General features: G+C 42.4%; 1 protein-coding gene and 1 long non-coding RNA gene across 13 annotated transcripts in view; one reads left to right on the top strand and one right to left on the bottom strand.

The window, feature by feature from the left end:
* Positions 1–18,388, top strand: part of LOC129176911 (partitioning defective 3 homolog) — a 169,401-nt gene extending 151,013 nt beyond the window's left edge. For 6 of the 12 annotated variants that reach the window (XM_054767416.1, XM_054767417.1, XM_054767418.1 and 3 more), the window contains 3 exons: positions 12,572–12,695; positions 15,498–15,628; positions 16,153–18,386. In XM_054767416.1, coding sequence (XP_054623391.1) covers positions 12,572–12,695; positions 15,498–15,628; positions 16,153–16,543 — 646 coding nt within the window. In that variant the 3' untranslated portion in view covers positions 16,544–18,386. The other 6 variants (XR_008569530.1, XR_008569531.1, XM_054767419.1 and 3 more) reach the window with 6 other exon arrangements.
* Positions 18,389–18,930: 542 nt separating this feature from the next.
* On the bottom strand, positions 18,931–21,058 carry LOC129174181 (uncharacterized). Its single transcript, XR_008567380.1, has 3 exons — positions 20,842–21,058; positions 20,357–20,443; positions 18,931–20,279 (listed from the first exon to the last, which is right to left on the bottom strand). It is a non-coding gene; the product is annotated as an uncharacterized LOC129174181 (long non-coding RNA).
* Between the last annotated feature and the right edge of the window lie 4,833 nt (positions 21,059–25,891).

Consider the following 25,891-nt stretch of genomic DNA (forward strand, 5'->3'; position numbering starts at 1 on the left):
TTAATTTAAGTATAGTTTACTATAAGATCCGGCTTACACCAAAACTTGATTTACAGTACATCACAGTGTAGGAACGGAACTCGTATGTGACCTGAGGACTACCTGTATTTGGGACAGCACTACACTGTCAAAATCCACACACTCAGGAACTAAGTACACAGTGTAGACAGTATACTTAGTATACGTATTGAAGTGTACTGTTGTAAGTATTCCATTTGAGACGCAGCACTGCTCTGACCAGTCCACATCAGTCTAGACTTTGGGGTGTTAATCGCCTGCTTAAAGCAGCAGATGAAGACGTTAAAGGCTCCATCACTAATTAAATCCTAACAGCTCCAATCTGACATTGTTGCTTGGAATGAGATAACCTTTGACCTCTTTTGTATGTTTACCTGTTTGTTAATGCTCCGCGGACGTGGCCATGGCAGCGACCGCACTCTCACGGAAGAAGGTACGATTAGTTTGTTAGCGCCTTGCAAATAATAGTGGTTTGTTTACAACTTTGGGGCGCACCAGGTGGGTGGGGTGACGTCACCCCCGCCTTCATTTTCCCCCAAAAAAGATGCAACAAACCTGCTACAGTATTTGCAAACACTTGACATCATATTCTGCATGGAAAAGACAAATACGGAACAGTATTTGTATGCATTTTTTTGTGTTCTATTAGTGCAGGGGTGCCCAAGCTTTTTCCACTAGAGCCACAAATTTGCTATTTGCTTTTTTGTTTATTAAACATTAAAAACAATTCAATGTAGGCCAAAATCCTGCTACATACAATAGTTTTCAGTCACAGGTGACAAAGCAAATCAGAATTAGTGTCATATCTTAGTACTATCAGTATATTTAAACTTCCTCTTAAGCTTTATTAGATTTTTTTTTTTTTTTTTTTTACTTTTAAAATGGAAAAAATCAACTGCGGGCTGCAAATGGCCTGGATTTTGGACACCCCTGTAGTAGTGTTAATGATGCAGTGAATGTGAAAGTTAGAAAGATGCTTTGTTAGTGCTTGGAAGCATTCTGTTCTTCATTCTGGATCTTTTTAGATGTGGCTCAACTGTCAATAAAAAGGATTTGTTTCATGAATCCCGAAAACAGCACAACATTATACACATAGAAAATAATGCAAACAGAAAAATCTGTTCCAAGGTCAAACTGTGGCCATCATAAAGTTTGTATTACTTGTGCAGGCAATGTGTGAAGTCACATGAATCATCATAAAGGTGTAAAAAGAAGCGAAGCAACTTGAAAGCAGCAGGCGTGATTATTTATCAGTTTAGTGATGTGGCATGCACAACGTCATATGATGCTCATGGTCTCTGACTGTGGGGGCGGGCGGCGCCGGACAACAGACTGACCATGGAGGAGCCGGTGGTTGGGGATTCGAACAACGTCTCTGGCACACAAAGTGCAGGATGTAGTAAATCAAAGCTCACATGCGAAGAGTATTGCAGCCATTAGACAATGCCATTGCTGTGTGATGAATGGCAATATACTGTAGCTCCAAACAGGAGGGGGGGGGGGGTCACTTTTCCCCCTGCCTCTTGTGTCTGTCGCGGCAGCCTGAAATCCGGCAAGGTCCCGGCTAGCCTGTACCGTCTACTCAAACCACACACACACACACACACACACACACACACACACACACACCTAACAACACAAGTGCTATTTAAAGTGGCACACTTAAACCAACCCCCCCAATCCCCATAATGCCTTATTTATGACCCCCTGGCTCGCCATCAAACACCACTATGTCAGCAGCTGGCGGCCGCGCCTCCTGGGATTCATTCACTTGATGCCAGAACGTAGTGTGCACCCTCCTCCTCCGCCTCATCCTCCCTGGTGTAATCACTTAGGCAGTACCGCTCCATGTCGTAGATTGCACCCTTGCTAAAAGGCCGTCAAACATGCATGCTTGTCTTCTCCTTCCTCGCTCACCATCCAATCTCTTTGAGGACTTTTCCAGAAGCTTTCACCGGCCTGGTTCTCCTCCCACCTCCTCCTCCCCTTCCCTCCTCCTAAGCAGTGTCTATCCAATCTATAAATATTTCCCTCTCAGTCCTACTTTTCTCCATCCTTGGACGTGTCGCCGTCTCTCCGTTAGCCCTGCAGCGTGCGCCGTCCTCTCGCCATTCATCAGCTGAACGTTACCAAGCGAAGATCGTGGAGATCCAAGCCTTCTCTCATCCTTGTCTCTCATCCTTGCTTTGCGTGAACATCTCATATCTTTCAATGTGCTGATCAAAGTGAATGCTTGGGTAAAGCGGTTACCTTCAGGTTAAAGTTTGGTCATGAATTATTGTTGAATGAGCATGGAAGATTATTGCAGCAACCAGAGGACTCACTCCCAGCTTTATTGTAAATTCTCGTGTATAAGCTGCTATTTTTTTCTTACGCTTTGAACCCTGCGGCTTATACAGCGGTGCTGTTAATTTATGGCTAAGTTCTAATAACGTGACATCTCCTTTAATTCAGAACTACTACTAATCGCTTAAATACTGTGCCGCTCGCGAGGCAGTGAGGAAACGGTAGCTTTTTCTTTGGCAGGAGCCAATCACGACAAGCTTGTCAATGCATTGGAAATCACAGTATAACCATATAACAGTCTGACTGACTGCGTCATCTTACAAAGAACACTAAACTCATCACACAGCAACTTAACACTCAGTTTAAAATTTTAACAGTTTAAAATTGAAAAAAACACCAGAATTTACGGTATTGCTAATTCCTTTTTAAAGGCAACCATATAAATACACTGTTGTTCCATCTTTCATTCTACAACTTCATGATCTTCTTATACTGTCCTTTCTTGGGCTCCTTTTTCATTCGTATCTGCTAACTTCAGCCTCCCAACACCAGCTGCACCCTTCATCCCCCCCATATCCCAACGCCCCACCCGACTCCACCCCCACCCCCACCCCGCCAGACACCGGGATCTGCAGTGATCTCCAGACAGCAGACATCCTCTGGAGGCATGTGAAGCGTGGAGAAGCGAGCAAAGGCTTCTCTGCATGACACCCTTTGACTTTTTGTCGTCTTTGATGGCTTGTGCTTGTCTTTCTATGGGGGAAGCATGGGTGCATGGGGAGTCTCATTTGTGCAGCAGCAAGCCTGGTTTGAAAAATCAACAGAGAAAATGTTAAAATTGATTGATTTGTTTAATTAAGGCTAGTTGGCATTGGTGTGCCCGTGATCATTTAGTAATGCCTGGTTGATTTTTTTGGCCAAATTGTGAACAAGCGCCTTCTTAATTAACTTAATATTTCAATATTCACATCTAGGAATTGCAATTTCAGCTTTTACCCCAAAGGTGCTTGAATGAATTAGTGATAAAATGCTTGAAGTAGACCAACCAGGAAGATGTTGGATTGAACTTGAATGTTTCATGAAGCAGAAATATTCCTACGAGGAACCCAACATGGACATAACTGGTTGTCAATACGTCTGTCCTGATACAACTTTTTCACATCCGATACAATACCGATATTGCAGCTTTGCATATCGGCCGATACTGATAGCAATCTAATCACACTTTATGTGTATACTTTTATGATGTAGTGTGGAATGTTAGTTGTCATCCTGTTTTGTGGTGCTGCTTCGGCTGCAGCATGTGGTTGGTCGTGTTGAACGTCCCCGTTTCTGAGCCACCGCAAAGGACTGGAGCATGCCGTGTTTTGCTGCAAAGGTCTTTTTTTGGACTTCGACTTTGCTCCTGCTTCTTGCTGTATGAAAGCACCATGCTGTTGTTGTGATCACGTGGGCTCTACCCATGTGCTGCTGGATAGAAGTGCTGGTGTAGGGTCTGGAATGGACAGCTTGTATCGGAGTGCTGATATTGATTTTAGATGCAGGCCGATACTTGGTATGGGAAGTGCTGCTCTAACCGCTGGTTGTTTATACTAGGGACCATCAATAAATGACTATTGCGTTGAAGAGAGGTTGTTAAAAAAACAAAGTAATATATTCTAAATCACACCACAAATTGATCTATAACCATGTCAAATGATTAGTCCTACCCTAGAAGTATTTTGCAAGCCCATTTTTTCCAATGTTATAGGATATACTTTTATTGGATCTTTTATTGGACTAGGGACCTGACACACAGAGGTTTGTTACAAAAGCCAAACAGTGTTGTTGGTCATGCTGTGTAACAAAAAAGTAAATTCAGCAATACTTTTATTATTAATTTTAATGCTTTGAAGAGCATACCATACCATACTCTATTCTACAAATTCATGTTTGTAACAAAAGCTTATTTTAAAAAAAAAAAAAGCATCTGGATTGGATCGGCAAGACGAGAAAGAAATCGGATCAGAAGACAAAAAATGTGGATCGGGATATCCCCCACTTATGTCCCCACTACAATGACAAAGATTTCATATTGCCAATGGCTAACAATCTACAAATTAATATAAATAAATAAATAATGGTTGCATTTTGTTAGTTGCTGTTGTAGGATCCAGGTTAATATTGCCATGCTTTTATTTTAAAACTTATTTTGCACTGAACAGGAAGTTACTGTGTGTATGTTTTAATGCTGTGTAACTAGACAGTAGTTATGCTGCTTAGTGATAATGACAAAATTTATACCACGCAATGACATAAACAGACTCATTTTTCATAGACTTGACCCCTTTGGCTTTCAAATGTCGACAAAAGTGGTCAACCATGTATGGTTGGTCAACATAGACGGGTTGTCGACATAAGCGGTAGTGGTGCAAAGGAGTTCCTTTGGCCATGAGTTGAAATCAAGCAGTGACATGTCTCCTGTCTTTAGGACATTTTTGAAGCGTTGCTACCTCACTTTGAGTACGCAACGTCACAAAGTCGTCAGTCAATCCTTGCACGCATCCAAAGATGGTTTGTGTCCAGACAGACCCTCCACTTCCCCCTCCCTCCTGCTGCCCGACAGCCTAGAACTGTCTAGAACGTCACAGCGTCCATCGGTCACGGCGCAGCTGAGTCGCCGCCTACTTAGGAGGCGATTTGACAGGACGTGTTTCTGTCTGCTGTGAGGGAGGGGGTGGTCCACAGGTCATCTTCTCCATGGTGTCTTTACACCCACATCAGGAGGGGGCTTCTGCCTCACACTGGTGGATCCTAATTGAACTTGGATGATGATTCATTGCTGTGCTTCTAAACCTGGACCATCACGTCCGCCCCAGAAATTAGAGCGCTCCGCTTTCCTCGTTTCTCCCTGCTTCATCATCCTTCTTTCTTTTTGCTGGCCAGACAAACATCGTCAGTCAAACTCACCTTTCCCACCAAAATAGTCCTAATGAAGTCCCGCTCTACTTCCTCCATCTTTTTTTTCCCTCTTTCTCATTTCCTTCTGTTCCGTTTAAGTCTGATCCATCACCATTCTGTCATCACCAAGATGAAGTCTCATTGTCATATCTTCACCATGGCGGTTAGCATACACATGAACCCAACTACTTAAACTAAACCTAAACCTGCTCTCCAGAAATCCTCCATTGAGACAAAGAACTCTATTAGAGTGTAATAAGTCTGTCTGTCTCTATTTCACTCATAAAAACCTTGTTAACCTCCAGGCTCTCACACGTTGAAGTGTGCTCCAAAGTGGCCAGAAGAGGCTCTTTTAGGGCCACACAGCACGGAATCATTAGGACGCCGCCCAGCCAAGTCACATCCAAACCTTGTTGCCTAGTTACCGTCTCCCCAGGTGACCGGCAGAGCGGACCCGTGCCGACGGGCTGCCCGGGTCACGTGACGCCGAGATGTATAACAATAAAAAGCCTTATCTGACGCCACAGACCAGACCGTGGGCTGATGGATGTGTCTGCCACTATCCGTCGACTTGCGTCCTGCAATAGACACCCAGTGTGTGAACGGAGATCTGTTTGAGATTACGTCTGAGAGAACGTGTGCATCGACATGATGAATGCACAAATGCATCAGTAGCTGCAGTGATCACGTTAGATCAGGAGCCAATCACATGCTTTGTGATTGCACATAGACAATCGTGCGCTGATTATCATGCTAACTGAAGAAGTTAGATATTGACTTTCTTACCGATATTCTTATCCGATACTGGATGTATTTCACTAATAAACACTGTGTGTGTGCTAAATAAGACAAATACAGTACTGCTATATGCATTACAAGCTGTAGAAAAAAGTGCCAAAATTCTAGGTGTGACTCTGAGTGATTCTTCCTCAGGTGTGACATTAGATTAGAAGTATTGAAGGAAGACAGCTTACTGCCACCTCGCATAACACTTTAGTTTGGGTTTTCTGTAGTTTTCACGTTGTTTCCTGTTTTGTGCTCTTATTTTGCTTTTCTGTTTCCTGTTTGGCGAGATATCTAGCGGCTGTGTGGTCGCTGGACAGTGTGTGCAGTGGTATCTGTTTCTCATTAGTAATCAGCACTACTATTTTTGGTCCCACCCGCATGTTGATAATGTTATCTGCAGAAAAATCAATACCAATATGATCCAATATCAAATTTGTATGCCAGTTGCGGCATATTATATTATATTATATTATATTATTGGACAGCCCTAATGCTAATAAAGTGAACAATGGTAATGTTAATAGCAAAAAGGTACGTTTCATCTAAGACATTACATGGAAAATTAAGCCCAAGTGGAAATGGCTCAAATCCCCCGCAAACCACAATGGCCGACCACCTGTGCGTCTTACTGCATTGGCTCTTTAACAGTATGCAAATGTATGCAGTAATATCATCAATCAGATACTGGTGGCTAGTTTTTGCCACTCCCCTACTGGTTACAGCTACTGGTTTTGGGACCCCTAAAATATGTGAGTTTTGGTGGGTTGAAAAAATTGGCATCCACACTGATTAGTAAATAGTTGCATCTAGACGGGGAATGGATCACTAGGTGAAAACGATGTAATACACAAGGAACACCTATGTGTGGCGCTGTAAACAGACATGCAGACGGAACCACGTGACACACCGAACAATAGAAGAAGAAATGTATGCGCATAAGTCCGTCGTCTTCTGGTTTCCAAGGCTCGTCTAGACTTATGACGAAGTGGAATTACTTCTAAGATTCATTTTGGAGAATAAAACAACGAAGTATTGAGAATGTCGACTGGGGTGAGTCGTATCCATTGAAATATTCAGATATTATGTTGGCTTGTCATCGAAGCTCGCTTCTGGTCACATGATGTAGACGGTGTGGCGAAGGATCGGTGACGTCGCTGTTTCTGAAAAACAGCGGCTTGGCCGTCTATATGAAAACGACAAGCCAGAGTTTTCCGATTTTCCCATTCTGTTCTGAAAGCCATTTTCTAAAAAACACTGGTTCAACCCACCCAGAATGCCGTTTCTGTGTGGATGAGAGGCCGAAACGATAAAATACTTTTTAGTTTTAACCTGCAAAAGTCTCCGTATGGATAGCCCCCTGTTAAGCTTTCCAGTATGTTAAAGCCCTTAACTCATTCAATGCCAAAGATGTATATATACCTTTTTATAAGCCTGAACGCCCGATCCTAACAACGTATTTATACCTCTTTTATGTTTTTTTACCCAAAAAGCTAAAAGAGGTGATGATGCAACTCCCCATCAATGGATTTGGCTTTTAATGCTATAAAAATGTCCACTAGGTCACAAAAGTGCATTTGATAAGAGCTCGGCAGAGAGGACGGAAAAACACACATGACAGGAACAGGAAGTGGGAGAGCGTGAAGCGTGTCCAAGGTTACGCATTGTAGGGAAATTTTAACACATGCACGCGCATGGACGCATATACACACACACACACACACATAGTTCAGTTCCAAATGGGAACATTGTAAATAACTAATGGTGTTATATTTGTAAATAAGTAATAATTTTTTAGATTTGAATTTTTTTGTGTGTGTTGTTTATGTTGCGGTATGGTTGTTTAGATATTTCAGCTGTCACCAAAAACACACAGGCAACCAGTGCAGGGAGGCTAGAATTGGGGTAATATGTTCCTTCTTTTTGGTTCCTGTTAAAAGGCGTGCCAAAGAGTTCTGGACTAACTGTAAGCGAGAGAGAGCATTGTGGCTTATTCCGGAGTAAAGTGCATTACAGTAGTCCAGACGTGACGAAATAAAAGCATGCCTGGCTTGTTCGAAATGTCGCAAACCAAATAAAAGCCAAAGATGACGGCGTTGATCTGTTTATTTAATCTTTTAGTTTATACTGTAGTAATTTGTACTTTTACTTCTTACTATTTATGGTTTTACTAGTCTGTACTGCACTTTGGAAACATTGTTTATAAAATGTGCTATATGAAGTGGATTGGATTGGATGTTTGAGTTTAGTTTAAAAAGTGCATATTTCATAATTCCATCTTTTGTTTGTAGCATTTGTACTATGACTCATCACACTCTAGTGCCGATCATTTTGTGTATGTTTTAGTCTGCCTCCGCCAGGCCGCCGCATGTCGGGCTGCACCGCCCACAGCTACCCACTCTTCTGCCATATTTCTCTGGATTCTTCCACACTTGGCGCCACTTGTCATCGCTACACCTGTGTTGTGACGAGAGAGCAGCGTGTTGCTAGCTGTACACGCTGACCGCTTGAAGCAACGTGCATGACTTCCTCTTCCTCCTCGCCAGACTTACATTCCTGCCGCTGTATCGATTCACCGTCTAATTGCCATGTTTTCCACGATCCGTTAGGCCTGGTTGTGTCGCGTTAAAGCCGTTTAATCCTGAGGAAAAGCTAAGATCAGCTGACTGGGAGCCAGATGTCCTCCGACATGGAGACATCTTGACCCCTCTAATCTCTCTGCAGCATCAACACGCGCACAAACACACACAAACACACACACCAGCAGCCCTTGTTGGCGCTGATAATCCTCTCACTAGCGTTAGCAGCCGTTCACACTCAAGTCTAAAGCATCACTTTCTCATTTTCTCACATTCGGAAACCATTTTGTCCCCATCGTAAATGAACAAAATAGAAATAATCTGTTTCAGGGTCGAACTGTGTCCATCAGAAAAGCTTTATATGTTTAAAGTCACATTTGAACATGGTGTCATCCGACTGTAAAAAGAAATGAAGCAGTAACTTGCTAATAAGTGATATACGCTGTATACACTGGAGTGACAAAAAGCCAAAGATAAAGCAAAACACAGACGTTAATCTTTGAATGTTTGCTGATGGTATCTGTTGTAAAGGTCATGCCTGTCGCGTGTGTGATGGTGTTGTGATTGCAGAGGTACTGTGAGACTGACAACATGGACTTTTCCTGAAGAATTGTGCTTGAATTTGGAATTTGATGGCTTCAGTGGCATTTTGACTTTAGTGGTTGTATTGTAGTAACGTGTTGCGGTGACGGTGTAATAACGACTTGTGCGCCCCTGTCGAGTTGTGCGTGCCCTGTTGCAATGATTTTGCTAAATAGTCAGTATAAATTACAGTCATCTTGATTTTCAAGTCCTCAACCTTCAGAGTACAATTTGAACGTTAACTAACTTCAATGATAACAGAGCTGCAACGATTAATCGATGATTAATCAATGATCGATTATCGTGTTAATCGACAACTATTTTGGGTACTCCAGTTTCCTCCCACATTCCAAAAACATGCATGTTAGGTTAATTGGCGACTCTAAATTGTCCGTAGGTATGAATGTGAGTGTGAATTGTTGTTTGTCTATATGTGCCCTGCGATTGGCTGGCGACCAGGGTGTACCCCGCCTGTCGCCCGAAGTCAGCTGGGATAGGCTCCAGCATACCCCCGCGACCCTAATGAGGAGAAGCGGTATAGAAAATGGATGGATGGATTTATTTATCGGTGATGCGCATGTAGCAGTCTGTGCCAGTGACTCGTTGATTGGCAGTAGAGTGTTTGTGATGTTTGATTGTTTATACTTCTTTGCTTCCTCTTCCTTGCCCTCTTTGCTATGATTTTGGGGAGGGAAAAAGTGCATTCAAGCATTCTTAAAGGTTGCTGCTAAGAGGCGGAAATGAAAAATGTGTTTTTTTTTGTTAAGACGATGGTCATTTGTTGAATTTGCAGCACTTAAGCAAAAGCTATTTCAATCACTAACATGTTGACAGGCCAAGTTCCATGTTAACATAAGATCCCTTCTTTCATATAACCTCCCACCCTCAGATTGTTTTGCTTGACGATGCTCCATAGGTTCTCAATTGGTTGCAGTCAGGGGAAAAAAGGGGGCCAAATCATGAGTTTCTCTCCTTTTATGCCCATAACAGCCAATGACAGAGAGGTAGGTATTCTTGGCATCATGCGACGGTGCATTGTCATGCATGAAGGTCACTTTGCTACAGAAGGTACGGGTCTTCATATTGTACCATGGAAAGAAGTGGTCAGCCAGAAACTCTACATACTTTGCTGAGGTCATTTTCACACCTTCAATGACCATAAAGGGCCTACCAGCTCTCTCCCAATGATTTCGATCCAAAACATGACTCAGCCACCTCCTTGCTGACATCGCAGCCTTGTTGACATATACCGGCCATACTCTACTTCATCCATCCGGACCACCCAAGGTTGCACGGCCCTCATCAGTAAACAGGATTGTTTGAAAATGAATCTTCATGTATTTGTTGGCCTACTGCAACCGTTTGTGCTTGTGAGTATTGGTTAGGGCCAAATAGTCGGTTCATGCTGCTTTGTAATGGCTTTTTAGCAGGTGCTGTCTTGATTTGATGAATTTGTCTGGCAGAAACCTTTGTCATGCCTTTCTCAGCACAACCCCGGCTGTCATCTGAAGCGGCCACAAATTTCTTCACCGTGCGAAAGTTTTTGTGCATTATTGAATGTTGTCATGCCTTGTCCAAAGCATCGCAATATTTGATGTTCCCTTTTCATCAGCAGAGAGATCCTTTTTTTCCCATGTTGCTTGAAATCTGTGGCATGCTTAATAAAGTGGACCATCATTTTGAAGTAGTTTTCTTTTAATTGGGTCCACCTGCCAAACTAATTATGACAGTCGTCCGAGACTGATATCAGTAATCCAAAGAGCCCCAAGACACTATGCCACCCATGAATTTCATTGAAGAACAAATACATTTACGTTTACGATACTAAAATCCTATTTGCATAATAATTTGGAACACCTTCTTTGTGTGTGTGTTTTTCTTTTTAAAGCATTAAACCAACAGTAACAAACAAAAAACACAAACACATCAAAACAAATGACACAATCTTTATCATTATTATGACCATCAATGATCATGACCATTACCATCACTCCCACTAATAATAACAATATTAACATTTACAGTCGTCACAGTGGCTTACGCCTACATTGCATCTCACAAGCCCAGCAAGCTCCCGAAAGCACCACTTATTCAAATGAATATATTTTTGAAAAGCCGTGATACCACGAAATTTGAAGCACAAAGAGGACTGTATATTTACACAACATGCCATGTACAGTATATATTAAATGAGAAAATACACTAATATAGCGTTATTTGGTCTAACGATTGTACTCACGTGTGTACTCACGTGCGTGCACTCACCTGATTCCTTCAAAAGGGATGCACATTTAGAACATTTAGAACAGGTTTTCTTAACATGAACCAGCTTTTGTCATGCCGTTCACCCATGAAATAACACTCGGCACCTGAGGAAGTGCTGCTGAGCCACTTTCAAGAGGCTGAGGAAGCAAACAAAGCAAGGGTGCTCAAAATTCTTGCTGCGCTGTTTCTTTTCTTCATGCTAACGTGAGTTGGCGCCACGTCCACAGTCACACATATGTTTCTCAATGTCTTCCATTGTCCTTTTAATCGCGCGGCATCTCGGCTCTCGAGAAGGTGTGATAGCACAAAAGTAGCAGGCCAGCAGCTCCGCTCTGGTAGCTAGCCGCTAGCGCCCCCGTTAGCGAGGGCGTCCCCGTGTCGATGGATGTCGTGGCGCTATCGCCTTTACCATCTCTCCTCGTTTTTCACAGCTTAGCAGGGCTGCTGCCACTTTTTTTTTTTTTTTTTTTTTTTTTTTTTTTTTTTGGAGGACGAAGGGCCCAGCACCCCCCTCCATCTCCATCAACACCCTCCCCATCTGATAAGCACGGCTAAGCTAACCGCTACATTTATCACTGTGTGGGTGCGTGTGCGTGCGGCTTTATATGCGTGTGTATGGTGTTATGCTGCCATGCGTATCAGTGCGTCAGTAAATGTTTATTTAAAAGACTCCCATGACTACCTTCTCTTAATTAAATCTTTCATTAAGATGGTGCCTTTTAATTAAAAGTAGATTAATTAGGATTGTGCTTATTGTCGGCCAGTGAGATATCAGCGTGTACAATCACAGCTCTATTGTTATTAAAAAGTTGGTCAGTTGTTTAATTAAATCCAGTTATTAAGTGTGCAGACAATGTTTGAAGTCAATTCTTAAGTGTTCTGAAAGTGTAAAAAGAAGTGAAGCATTCACTAAAGAGATGAATGTGTTGTAGAAAGTTGATAGTGGAGTGATTGTGTGGTTTTTGTGTTAGTCCATGTTGTTTCCAAGCTATCTGGGTCACTTATTAGAGCACACAAAGCATGCTGGACGTGAAAGAAGGTCCTCCTGTGGGCTGGCAAAAGCAGGTCACTTATTCACCGTGTTCACTCATTCATCCATTCATCTCGCTCTCCTTCAGTAACCGGCTCGCCCCGAGCAACCACGACCGGATACAGAGGCTGAGGCAGGAGTTCCAGCAGGCCCAGAACGGTCCGGACGACGCGGACGACCGCCGCCGCACGTTCAGCTTCGAGCAGCCCTGGGTGAGTGTGTGACAAGTGACCGACCCCCGAGCCCCTCCCTCCCAGTTGGAGAAGTGACTTTTTGGGGAGGATGCTAACACTGTTAGCACCATGATGCTAACCATCACTAACCATCCACAAGACTGACTGGGACTCCTCCATGCTAACCAGGCTAACACTCGTCCACAGTGCATGCAGGAGTTAGCCACCAGCACTAATCCCGCCCACCTGTCTCCTCACTCATCCTCCATGTACTCCATGTCAGTCATCCACATGGACCCACCCACCAGCTCACCATTTTAGCTGTGCCTTTTTATGCCTTGAACAAACTTTACTTACACATCACGAGCACGTGAACAAAGACTTGTAAGCAAGGGGGGGGCTTGTATTTTTATTATTTATTTTAGATTATTTTAGCACTCTGAAAGGCTACTTTTTGTATTTTAGCAACACATGATGCTTGTGTGCTGTAGCAACCTTTTTTAAATCTGTTGTACATTTGACTGTTTAAATTTAGACTGAATCATCAGCATCTTTTGATATTTCTGTTTAGAAACGTGCCTGTCTGCTTCGTAATTCATAGAAGTGACTTTAATTTCTTTCTACCTATTCATATCTCCAGACAATAAAAAGATTTTTTTATGCTTTTGGCTCTCAAGAACACATTCCAGTCATCATTGTAGGAAAGAGCACGGCATTGTGGGAAAATATGGACCCCCTACCCCTCTCTTTGTGTCCCATCGACACAGCAACACAACACAACACAACACAATTGGTGTTTACATCTGCTATAACTGTCCGAAGCTCAAAGCTACACAATCTCTTTTCTGAACACACATTTTTATTCTTCCTCAGTCTGCCTTCGTTCTGTGCAAGAACTTCATACTTTTTGAATAATATCCAATATGAAATAAAGAATATAATACAATAATTGAATATAATAAAACATAATAGAGATTCCAAATACAGGTGGTCCTCGTGCTACGACCTTTCTTGATTACATACACACTCCCATAAATGACTAATAGTCACGTGCACGCGCGGAAGACTACATGGTTGTACATCACTACACTGAGGAAGCATGTTGCTTTTGTTATTTTTTGTAAACTTTAACCTCCATGACGTCTCGGCAGACTTTTCTTCAAAGAAAAGAAAAGTGAAAGTGAAAAATTTAGGATCAAGTTGAGTGAGTTAAAACTACACGGGAGAGCAACAGGAAATAAGGGTTAATTGCACGGGAAAATGGGACAGTTGACGGGTATAAAGTAGCGTGACCGAGGACTTCCTGTAGCGGCTCAAATAGAATACAGCCAAACCTTGGTTTTCATAGGCCCCGTTGATTCAGTTTTCGTCAAAAATGTTTCTGCACAATATTACACATAACCAGCTAGTACGTTTGCCCTGTTCTGTATTGTTACGCAAAATTGAGTGCCCAAACAAAGCTCCCCCTGGCATGCTGACTCACTGGCGTGTATTTTAGAGTGTGACTGCTAAATAACCTGCCATAGGGACAAAGACAGTCAGAGTGCCAGTCATTTGATAAAGAAGCTGAGAGACACTATTTGAATTTGATCTCCCCAGGATGTACAGGAAGTCCACATCGGCAATAGGTGTTCTCCAGTTGTCATTATTTTGCATTGTTTTCTGCATGTCAAACTAATTTTAAATTATTAATTTAATTAATAATTAAATAAATAATAAATAAAATAAATAATTTTTTTTCTATTTAAAAAAAACATTTTGTTAAAATGTTTGAGCATCTGGAACGGATTGATTGGATTTACATTGTTTCGTATTGGAAAAATTGCCTCAGTTTTTGTGCATTTCCGTTTACGTACGACCCTTTTGGAGCAAATGAATATGAAAACCAAGGTACCGCTGTACTTGAATTCATTGATTGGACCAGTCATCGCTTTACATTGCTATCAGGCCCCTCTCCCTCACCTGACTGTAAGTGAGGCATGATGCACATGGCAGGATGGGGGGGGTACTTCACTTCCTTTCTATCATGTGATGATGGCAGCGGCGCTCAGACATTATTGCTCTGTTTTTGTGTTTTTCTATCAGGAAGAGATTCGTTTTTTATTTTTATGATATTGTCGTACTTTAATGCAGCGTTCCTTCGGGCTGTTTGTCGCCATTGACGCTAACATCACCAGGAGTGCTTGACATAGTAAACCACGACATCCTTCTTGCGGCAATGCAGCCATGCTTCATTTACTTTAGTGGGGAGTGAGGGCGCTCTTTAAGCAGCCACAATAGTTTAATGCTTGTAGTCTCTGATGATGTCTCATCACAGCGCTGCCATTAAAATAATGACGTCACAAAAACAAAACAACTGACCTGAAGGCAATTTCATGGATGTCAGTGCTGTTTTCATTGATCAGTGATGTAGCGGCAACAAAAAATGCAAATCCGGCAGTCTTATTTCATTTTGGATCCTGATGTACATTTTGGAAAAGTTCCACATAACAAGCACTACTGCTGCTCTGTTGTCATAAAAACTACAAAGATGGCCAACAGTGAAAGTATGTGTATTTACAAGGCACGTATGTCCTTATACGGTCATGTGTGTATGTCCCTGTCCTTTGTCATGACTGAACCCCCACTAACATCCATCATAGTGCATCATTGTAACTCCGCCCACTCTTGAGTCTCCAGCATGCCCCTTCCTTCACTGTGTGTGTGTCACCTGACCTCGCCAAGGACTGGTAAGTCACTGTGTGTACGTAAAGAAGTGGAGGTTTATTCTCACGACACCATTTCAGTCACATGATATGTAAACGGTGATGATGCCAACTGTGTGGTCGTGGTCGTTCGCAGTCGAGCGTGAGCGGTCAGAACGGTCAGAGTCAGCCCGGTCGTCACTCGGTGTCAGTGGAGGTCCAGATGCAGCGTCAGAGACAAGAGGATTCCTTCGCTCAGGCTCAGCGTCAGTACAGCTCACTGCCCCGGTAAGAATGCTGTTGTTGTTTCAGCCCGGTGGGCGAAGCGTTGATGATGAGGACACTTTAAGATGTTGAAGTGCATTTATCCATGTGGTTTCTCTTAGCCAAGCAGCAGCATTCAATCAAATTCAATAAAAAAATGGTACTACTCCAAATGTATTCATTAATTACATATTTAGTTATTAGTAAAGGTCGGTATTAAATTGTGACTTGTTTATACGTCAGTCCCCAGATACCGTGTAAATATGCCCCCTGGTGGCTGAGTCTAGCAGTATTGTGGTTGGGAAGTGTTATGATCTTCTGGTGACGCCTGTGCCTGTCCATGGTCTGACCTTTGAACTTCTTGCAGAAATGTTACATGTAGTTTCTGATGATGAAGTTGCCAGCAATGTCCAACCATGTCAATACTAACACAACATAAGACAACTATGGCAATACTAAAAAAAAGGCAATAATAAGACAACATTGGTAATACTAAAACAACAGTGGAAATGCTAAGACAAAATTCCTTGTTTTTTTGTCTTCTGCAGGCAGCCCAGGAAGAATCCCAGCTCCATCTCTCAGGACTCATGGGAAAAGGCGTATCCTCCGGGTGAGGGCTTCCAGGCAGCCAAGGACAATCCCAGGTACTCGAGCTATCAGGGATCCAGGAATGGCTTCCCGAGCGGCGGCTGCGTTGGCGGTGTCGTGAACGCCAGAGTCCTCCTGGAAGCTCAGGAGCTGCTGAGGCAGGAGCAGCGACGTAGAGACCAGGAAGCTAAAGGCAAGCTAGCGCAGGATAGCTCGTCTAGCTACGAGGCGTATGCCAAGGATCCCGCCTCCCCCAAGGGGCCGTACCGCCATGACGTGCCGCCTTCGCCCTCGCAGCTGGCCAGACTCAACAGGATGGGCTCGGAGAAAGGAAGACTCTTTTATTCCTGAGGATATAGCAACCAGGGACCTAGCCTAGCGCTCACTGCCTGTCTGTGGACGCTGTCTTTGTTGTCTGACAATCACATGACTGACAAGCGGGCGACTCCGATGTGAGGTCGTGAGACAAAGTCTCACATTTTGTGTTGCCATGAAAGTTTATATTTTTATTTTCCGCAAATATGCTAATAGCAACGCAGCATGCATATCAACTTCCTGTTCCTCCTTCCAAATTAACAGAAGAGCGACATTGTGTTGCTAATGAAATAATACTAACCCCTCCCCCTCATGAATAATTTATGAAGTGTCGTCTCAGCGGAGGAGACAGCTCTGATCTGCTGCCTGATGCCCCCACCCGTCCACCCCCCAAGCTCCACTCTGGGCTCGACTTGCTGGCATGCCTGCAGCTCCTTGTTGTGTTCATTAGGCGGGTAGCTGTCTTTCAACCTCCACCACTCCATTCACTGTCAACCCAGCTTTCTGCCTCATCTTCCATGTCTCCCACGCTGCTTTCCAACGCTTAATTTTTCATCACTCGCCACCTGCTGCAAGCCTCACAATCAGAAGAAGAGCGAGCCAAAAGGAACACACATATCTCTTTAAATCTCACCTTTGGTCAAAGATTGTACACTTTTTTTTTTTTTTTTTGTAAATGTTTAAAATGTGTCTTTGTGTAACGGATGCCAGCCAGTGTGGCTGCGAAAGTGTACGAAACCTCACTCCCTCAGCCTTAAGAGCTGTGCTGAATGCTGGGTCGACTTCCGGGCTTTCGGCCCAATGGTCAGCACTCTCGTCTCCCGTTCCGAAGGTCCTGTGTTCGAGCCCCAGGGTGCGCAGACGGGTTACATTTGTAAACATAAGCGCAGTAAATCTCCCCCGCAAGGTGCCTGTTAGCATGTTAGCGAGTTCATTAGCATCATTGCGACAACTTAATCTATAAAAACAATTGAGCCTTAGCGTTCACTTTTATGCTATTTAGCAATGTATCATTCAAAACTGAATATTATATTTGTAAAGTGTACGACAGCAAATGATTTTGTATCATTACTCCTTTTAGTTTTTTATTTTATGAAGGTTACAAATGTGCGTGGCCAGTCCCAAAACGAAAAATGAATTTACACAATTAGCATATCAGCCCATTATCATTCCATGAAAGTGTCATTTTGTTATGCGTTTCCTTCACTGCTGCTAAAAGCTAAGCTAGGCTAAGCTACATAATAATAATAATGGAGGTTATTTGTCATTTAAGATTTGTCCAAGAAATGAAATCAAAATATGTTCTAAACTTGTGAGGTTTACAGCATGCTTTGCTTTCTTTGACTGACTGGAAGCTAACAAGCTAGCGTGACCATTTTAGCCCATCATTAATGCTACTATTTTTCTCTCTTGTTCAGAAACACAAAAACTGCAAAATATTGTACTTCTTTCACAGAGTTTTAAAAACGAATTCAACCAAGAAAAAAGTGTTTTGAAGGCGTTGTAAGTGATACCAGACTTTTTATAAAAATTCTTCATTTTTCCTCTCACATATCCTGTTTGTTGTCACGGGAACAGGCTGTGACGTCGCTAAGTGCCTGACACGATGATGATGATGATGTCTTTTACACACGAAGAAGGATGATGTTTTTGAACACATTGTTGAAATATTTGACTAAAGTCCTGGTACTCCTTCCTCAAGCTTCTTTTGGTTTTGGTCAGTGGCCATCTTGGACACTTGCCTTTTTGAAAGTAGGACGAGGACGTGGAAGCTGATGTGCAATTGGTAGCTTTTTGTTTGTCATTCTTATCATCCTGAGACCTGTGTGTACATATCAAGTGTAGAATAAAAGTACTTCCTGTTTACAGCATTGCCCTCCCATCTGTTTCAGAGGAGCTAAAAGCAACATGGCCGCCGTCTGGCTAACTCACTGGGATCAACTTTCCTCTTTTTTTATGAAGTAACAAGATGTTTTTGTTATTTCGTTCGTTGTCGCTCACTGGAAGGCTTTTACGTTTTAAGGGACCACTCTTTTTGTCCTCAGGAGTCAAAGTTCACATCCTCAGTGGATGTTTTCAAGATGGCTGCCACAGGTGAAAACAGGAAGAACTACAATAGATTGAGCAACGTTGTTAGCAGCTAACCTGTACACAAGTTCATTACTATTGTACACAAACACAAAGTTTAAGATGCAATGCTGCCTGTTAAGTATAGTCGTGCCTTGCTACATCGCAGTTCGAACATCGCTCCGTCACTCTACTGCGGTTGTTCCAAACATGTTTCGCGGGTGACTACGGCCTATTATTAGTTTAAAAAATATGCATATGTAAGCAAATTCAACATATTTTTCCCCCACATTAAGCAGTTTCAAGCATAAAAATGGCTAAATGCAATAAAATACAAGTACAATATAAGACCACAACCAGCTTTTATTGTAGATTTAAATGACACAGCAGGCACAATAATAACATATACAACAGCAACACGGGTTGCTGTTGCAGCCACAGCCGACAACAAGCTAAAACTCAACTGTGAACCCCTGGCGTCAATTCCTGTCTTTTGTCGATTCTGCTCCCCTACTGGGTAAACTGTCTTAAATGGCTTATTTGAGATGTCTAGATGTATCTGGACATGAAAACGAGGGATAGCTTACACGCGTTGTCTTATTTGCTATCCACTGCCTTCATGTTTCCATTGTGAATGCCATCAACTTTCATTATTAGCATGTAAGGCTAAATGCCTTGTATTGAACTCATGTCGACTTTTTGGGGTCATTCTAATCTGATATGGTGAGGCTGTGTAATGAAAGGCCAGTGAAGCTAGCTAGCTGTGGTCAAACATGATAGCATCATGGCTAATTATTTCCTCCTCTAGTATATTTTAACAGCTGGCTAAAGATGAACATCATTAGCATGCTAGCGATACAGAAATTTTCATTGTGTTTGGGAGATTAACTGTCCTGGACGTTGTCTCATGTTGAATTGATGAGCTCCTTTTGACATGAAGGGAATTCCACAACAAGCAGACGTCTGTGCTTTAAATAGGATGCAGAGACGCTCCTTTGATGCCTTTTTTTTCCCCTCATCTGTTGAAGCCTGCGTCCACACGTACACAAGTATTTTATAAAAGCATCCCCTGTGAGCTAAATAAGCATATTAAAATGCGGCAGGAGAGCAACTTTCCTCATGTGGTTGTGGAAAAACATAAAACATTTCATACACTTTTAATAACGCAGCAGGCCTTTTCTTTGTCCAGCGGGTGCGTAAAATGGCAACAGTCACCAGGGTATCGTCCCGGCATGATCCAGATGGCCTCTGTGGAAGCATCGGCGTTCCCAAGCCTTCTCGTCTTTCCATGAAACACCTCAGTGGGAATTAGGAGACACTCCATCACGTTTTTCTTCTTTGAAAGCCTCTTTGTACAAAATGATATTACACTGCCTTTATAAGGAAGGATGTCTGGGGGGGCTTTGATTTTGACAGGCTGCCTCCTTGGGGTCGCACACACGTAGGATGACCATAATGTGTGCGAGATTAAAGATGCTCATTGGGCTGACCTTTGCCCCATCACCCTGTCTGAGAGAATGCTTTGAAAGTTGGTCTTCCTTCATTTCATAGAGGGAGGTCATGTTGCCGGGCAACAGCCAGCATCAATTGTACTTGGTGTGGTCAAGGTCAAAGTGAGATGCTGCAAAGCTCCTCAAATCCTCCTTGACTTTTTATTTTCATCTCATTCCAAGTCATCTCTCTGCTTTTGAGACGCTGACTTCCTCTGCAGGAAGATGGGATTGTCAGCTGTGAGCCTTCCTCATGATCCTAAATGACGGCTGCTTTAAGCGGATTACTGACCTTCAGCCTCACCTTGAAGACTGTCTGCCTGTTAGACTTGAAAAGGTGACGCACACTCGCTGGACACTTCATAAAATACACCATCTACTGTATACAAAATGACAAACGATATTCATGAAAATATATACCGTGTTTTCCACACTATAAATTGTTCCGGAGTATAAGTCGCACCAGCCAAAAATGCACAATGAAGAGGAAAATAACATAAGTCGGACTGGACTACAAGTCGCATTTTTGGGAGGAAATGTATTTTATAAAATCAGAGACCAAGAACAAACATTTCATCTTGAAAGTCAAGTTACAGTAATAATAAAATGGCTAACTAGGCGTGTTAATGTCACGTGAATAGGTGGTGTGTTCACGTAACATAACATACAATCCACAGTCAATCTATAGTCATCGCCTTTACGCCGTGGAGACGTAACTGCACTGCTGACAAGCCCCTCCCGGCAGCACGAAGTTCAAGCACCCATTTGTGAACTTACTCGTCTCGTAGTGGTCATCTCGCCTTTAGCCCGCAATCACCTTTTTTTGTTGTCTTCATTGCAGTTACAGTATCCGTCGCTTTTCGCCAGTTCCTCACAAGTTTGTCGTTCACTCCAAACTTACCGTTTTCGGCTGCAAATTTCACTACTTTCAGCTTGTAATCTGCAAAATATGATTTTCTTTTTGGGGGCATTTGTGTTCCGTCTTTCTTCCCACTGTGAACAGGCACATAAACAGAACCACGTGACACTCCAAACCAAAGAAGAAGAAAGAACAGATGCGCATAAGTCAGTTGTCTTCCGCTTACGAGAGGTGGAATTACTTCTGCGAGTCATTATGGAGTATAAGACAACGAACTATCAGGAGAACGTCGACTGAGGTGAGTCATGTTAGTCGAAATATTCAGATATTATGTTGTCTTGTGGTCAAAGCTCACTTCTGGTCACGTGATGGCGATGAGGCGGTGGCTGGTCGGTGGCTTTATCGTTCTTGTATTGCCTGTATACATGCCCACTCTGGGAGCTGTTTTAAAAAAAAAAACAGTTTCAGATCACCCAGAACTCCGTTTCCGTGTAGACGAGAGCCTGATACTAAGGGTGTAATCATTCGTTTTAATAACAATTAAATTTGTATCATGATTCATGGTTGCCGATATGATTCAAGCACGATATTGGTTCATTTCGAACAATACGATCCGAAACGATTCATTAGCTTTAAATCGATACAGTAACTTCACCAGTGTGACTGTGATATCAATACCTGGAAACTGGACAGTGCAGGTAAAGTTTCCTAGATTCACCTTGTTTTTTGTAAGGGACATAACATTTTCAACGTTCTGGGATCGCATTGAAAGCATGTGCATGATGACATGTATGACCGCAAACTGAACGCACGACTTTCACGTGTCGCTCGGCAGGACAGTGACTCGCGATAATCACCCTATGGCGCAGATCCATTGAAAATGAAATGGAGAATAGGCTATATATCCTGTGTGTGGCGCCCATTACAACCCAAAGTTAAGATGTCTGTTTTTTTTCGATAGCTTACACGTATTGACCTACATTGATTGCTTGTAGCATCTTTAATGTACATAGTACAGTATGTCAAAGTGCCCCATTTTTATGTATGCGACCCTCGGTGGAAAAAGTTTGGACACCCCTGCTAAGCTAACACAGATCAGACTAGGGCTGCAAATAGCAATTACTTTAATAACTGATTAATCGGTCGATGATTTTTCGATTAATTGATGAATCGGATCAAAAAAACAACACACTTTTATAATGTTAACGTAAATAATGTTAAATAAAACATCTAAATGTTTGTCAAAAAGCTTCAGTAAAACAATAAATGTGCACACAAAATACAATGATGATCCTTTTCTGAGTCAATTAATCTCAAGCTTGTTTCAATGAATGGAGTAGTCGGTTAGGCCATAGATGGACCAGATTAATATGAAGCAAACACCTACAGTTAGTGGTTGGGTCCGCAACGTATCAGAAAAGAGGCAAAAATGCCCATCACTGTTTTCCAAGGTCAAAGCTGAAATGTGTGAACATTTGTTGTGGCTAAAACACAAAGATAATAGGTCTGCTTTCATGGATGACTAAGGAAATAAAAAATATATATTCACATTTGAGAGGCTGAAATCAGAGAATATTTACATATTTAAATAAAAAAACAATTAACCGATTACCAAAATAGTTGTTAATTGTGTAATCGACTAACCATCGATTAATCTTAATTGTTGCAGCTCTAGATCAGACTATTACTTCCTACATGTATTATATTCTAGTTCTAGCTTCTCTCTTCTAGTCTTTCTTCCTTAACAAAATGAGCTCACATGACTTTTGTCATGTGTTACATATTTAACCACATATACTGTAAATGATCAACAGTGATGTGTACTGAGCGTCTTTGTGGCTGATATGGTTTAATCCGCCAGTGTTTTGCATTATGTCTGTGACATTGGGTGTTAGAAAGCAGGAAGGACACATTGAAGTCTTGAAGCTCGAGCATGAAAGCACCTTCTCAATCTCAAAATTCCCCATCCTGGAGCTTTTTGAACTGGAATGAGTTTGTTGTTGAAGACATAAGCACTGATGCTGCAGATGATGTTGATCAAGTCGACTTTGAACTTGATGCTGCCGGGATGTTTTTTACGTTTGAATTGATCGAGCAGGTCGGCAGGGAAGAAGAGAGGACCTGAGAGGGAGGGGGGTGGTAGCAGCAAGGCCTGGTGGGTATCAAGAAGCTTCAAAGCTCCAGCCGAACATTCCAACATGACCCGAGGTGAAGCGCGACTCACTGGTTACACGGCAGAGAACATGTGCTCTCGTCAAGTGCATATGCTACATGGCAAGATATCGCGCCAACACAAACACATGGGATACTTTCTATTCAGCAAGTTAATGCTAGCCTGTGGGGATGACAACAACAACAAAATGCTGGGAATGCTTGCCTGGAACAGAAACAAATCCATTTTCAACTGCGATGCTTTCCTGAGAAGAACCTCAGCGCTCCTGACTGATCAGATAAAGTAGCGGCCGCTAGGTGCTAGCCACTAGCCGCTAGGTCACAAATCCATCAGGAGGCCGTCTTATCCCAGCAGGAAATCTATCTGATTTATTACAAGTGGCCCACTCGTCCTTGTCCATGCTATCACTGAGATCTTGTAACCATCAAAGTCAGTGATAAAAACCTGTGCACATACCAACCCAACCCCCCCCCTCGCCAGAGATCTCCCAGCCGTGCTCTTAATTCCTTCTGATGGTTGCTTTGCTTGTCCCGTGATGGATAACAGAGCAGCAGATGTTTCAGGAAGTAGCCCATTGATAACCATCCCAGAGAAGACCCCCAACCCCCACTCACCCAAGCAGCCTATCCATTATCAGCTGACCTTGACGGACTGCTGATCACATGACATCTGTTGACACATGTGGACATGGTAACTGTAGCAGTTTGAGTTCGTAAGTGCGTTCACACTGAGAAGTACTGCAAAATGCAGTACACTGTCAGTACCCGGATGTAGTACCCAAATGTTTGCGATAATGCTCCGTTGAGTGGTTGCAATTCAAGGAGAGAAGTGGGTAAATATTGTGATCGTCATTTCTGGTAAGTGTAAAAAGTCCGTAATGGATTTGGGACAGCATTACACTGTCAAAATTCACACACTCAGGAACTAAGTATGCAGTGTACACAGTATACCCATTAAAGTGTACTAACGGAAGTATTCCGTTTGAGAACCGGCTAAATGCTAAATGAACAGACTGGAAGTCATGAAAACAGAAATAATCTGTTCCAGGATCAAACTGTGTCCATCATAAAAGCTTTTATTAAGTGTGCAGTGTCTTATGTCACATTTTGTGCAAGTGTAAAAAGAAGTGCAGCAGTGTTAATAGTATAAAATGTTTACTTTACTAACAAGAAAGCTAGTGTATGGTGCCGCTGGGTCTTACTGCTTTGAATGTGAGTCCACTTCCTTCACGTAACTTTATGTCTGTACAGTAGATCCCTGCTCTTCGCGTGGTTTACGCTACAAACCACACAGCGATAACAAAAACACGACTGAGGCACCCATAAAAATTTCTATTTTTGACACACAACTCATTCCTCCCTCGAAGCTTGATGTTGACGTTCTCCAATTTTGGATTAACATTAGCAATAACCAAAAGTTCAGCTCAAAAACACTCCCCCTTACTCGAGATAAACGAAGCTAACAAGCTAAATGCACAATCGAGTTTTAAGCCCTAAATATGCTTCAAACAATTATCAAACACGTTTTAACATTTAATCAATACTCACCATTAAGGAATGATAAAGTAAGATGATCCATAGAACAGATGGAATCGGATTCACGGTCTAGCCTTTAGCCTGGGCAGCAGGCAGCAGGCTAGCACTACAACCATGCTTCCGTCTGTTGTGACGCCGCCTCCATCTTCCTCTTTAGTGGTTCGCGGTTGTATATGCCCCTGAGTCGTCCTGGCTAGCTGTCGGAGAAGGCATTTATTCAAGCCGCATCTACAGAGGCTAGGTTTTCCATCCATCAATCCATTTTCTATACCGCTTCTCCTCATTAGGTTTTGTAAAAAAAAAAATAAAACTAAAAATTTTTCTTTATTATCACATATATAAATACTTCCCGACTTAGGGTGAATGAGATGTTTTCTGTCAAAAAAAATGCCTGTTTTCTGAGAAAAATAATAAAAGTAAAACATTTTTAATTCAGTTTTTGACCAAAAATCTGCCAATTTGCAGAGCCTCAAAATGTATTGGATCCACTGTATTCATTGTGTTCTCCCCAGCTTCTTCTCCTGACACCCCTTGTTGACGCTCATCCTTCTTTGGGAAGAAGTGTCACATGAAAATATGTGGTTATCGTAGCAGTAGCTGTCATGTGGTGGTTTGAAGAGAACCTGGCTTTAAAAAGGTAGACGTTCTGCTGTGCTGCTATTGAGGTTCTTGCCAGCGTGAGCCACGCAGGCCATCTCTCATGTCAGCTTCCAAACAAAAGGCATTGTGTCAGCCTGCCACACTCACACTCTCAATAGAAAGCACACCAAGTCTCCGCACCGCCGCTTAAGACGTCATTAATGGACTCCGCCATTCATTCTCCTTCAGCGTGAAGACAAATTAAAATGTCTCTTTTACTGCTACCTGCTTTGTTTGCTTCTTAACACAGCCATTAAGGCATGGACACTTCATTAGGTACACAATCTAACGAGATCCAGTGCAATTAGTCAACCTTTGCAAAGATAATAATGCTCACTTTTAAGGTGTTCATCTAACAGCATGTTTATTGTTGAGTTTGGACAACTATACTGCTTCGTAATGAGAGCTGTTTCTAATAATCTGGTGACTTGAATTATCTACATGAGAGGTCTGGTGTGTGAAATATTCATGAAAATTAAATCCCAGCATATTATATTGCATTGCTCATGGTATTATACTATTAATATTGCAGTGTTAATTCACTGTGAGCTTTGCATATCGCACTGTGTGCTTCAAAGGCTTGAAGTCATTCTTTCTTGTTACATTCTTTTAACATGAAAC

The sequence above is a fragment of the Dunckerocampus dactyliophorus genome, chromosome 2, assembly GCF_027744805.1.
Source record: "Dunckerocampus dactyliophorus isolate RoL2022-P2 chromosome 2, RoL_Ddac_1.1, whole genome shotgun sequence".
Taxonomy (NCBI): Eukaryota; Metazoa; Chordata; class Actinopteri; order Syngnathiformes; family Syngnathidae; genus Dunckerocampus; species Dunckerocampus dactyliophorus.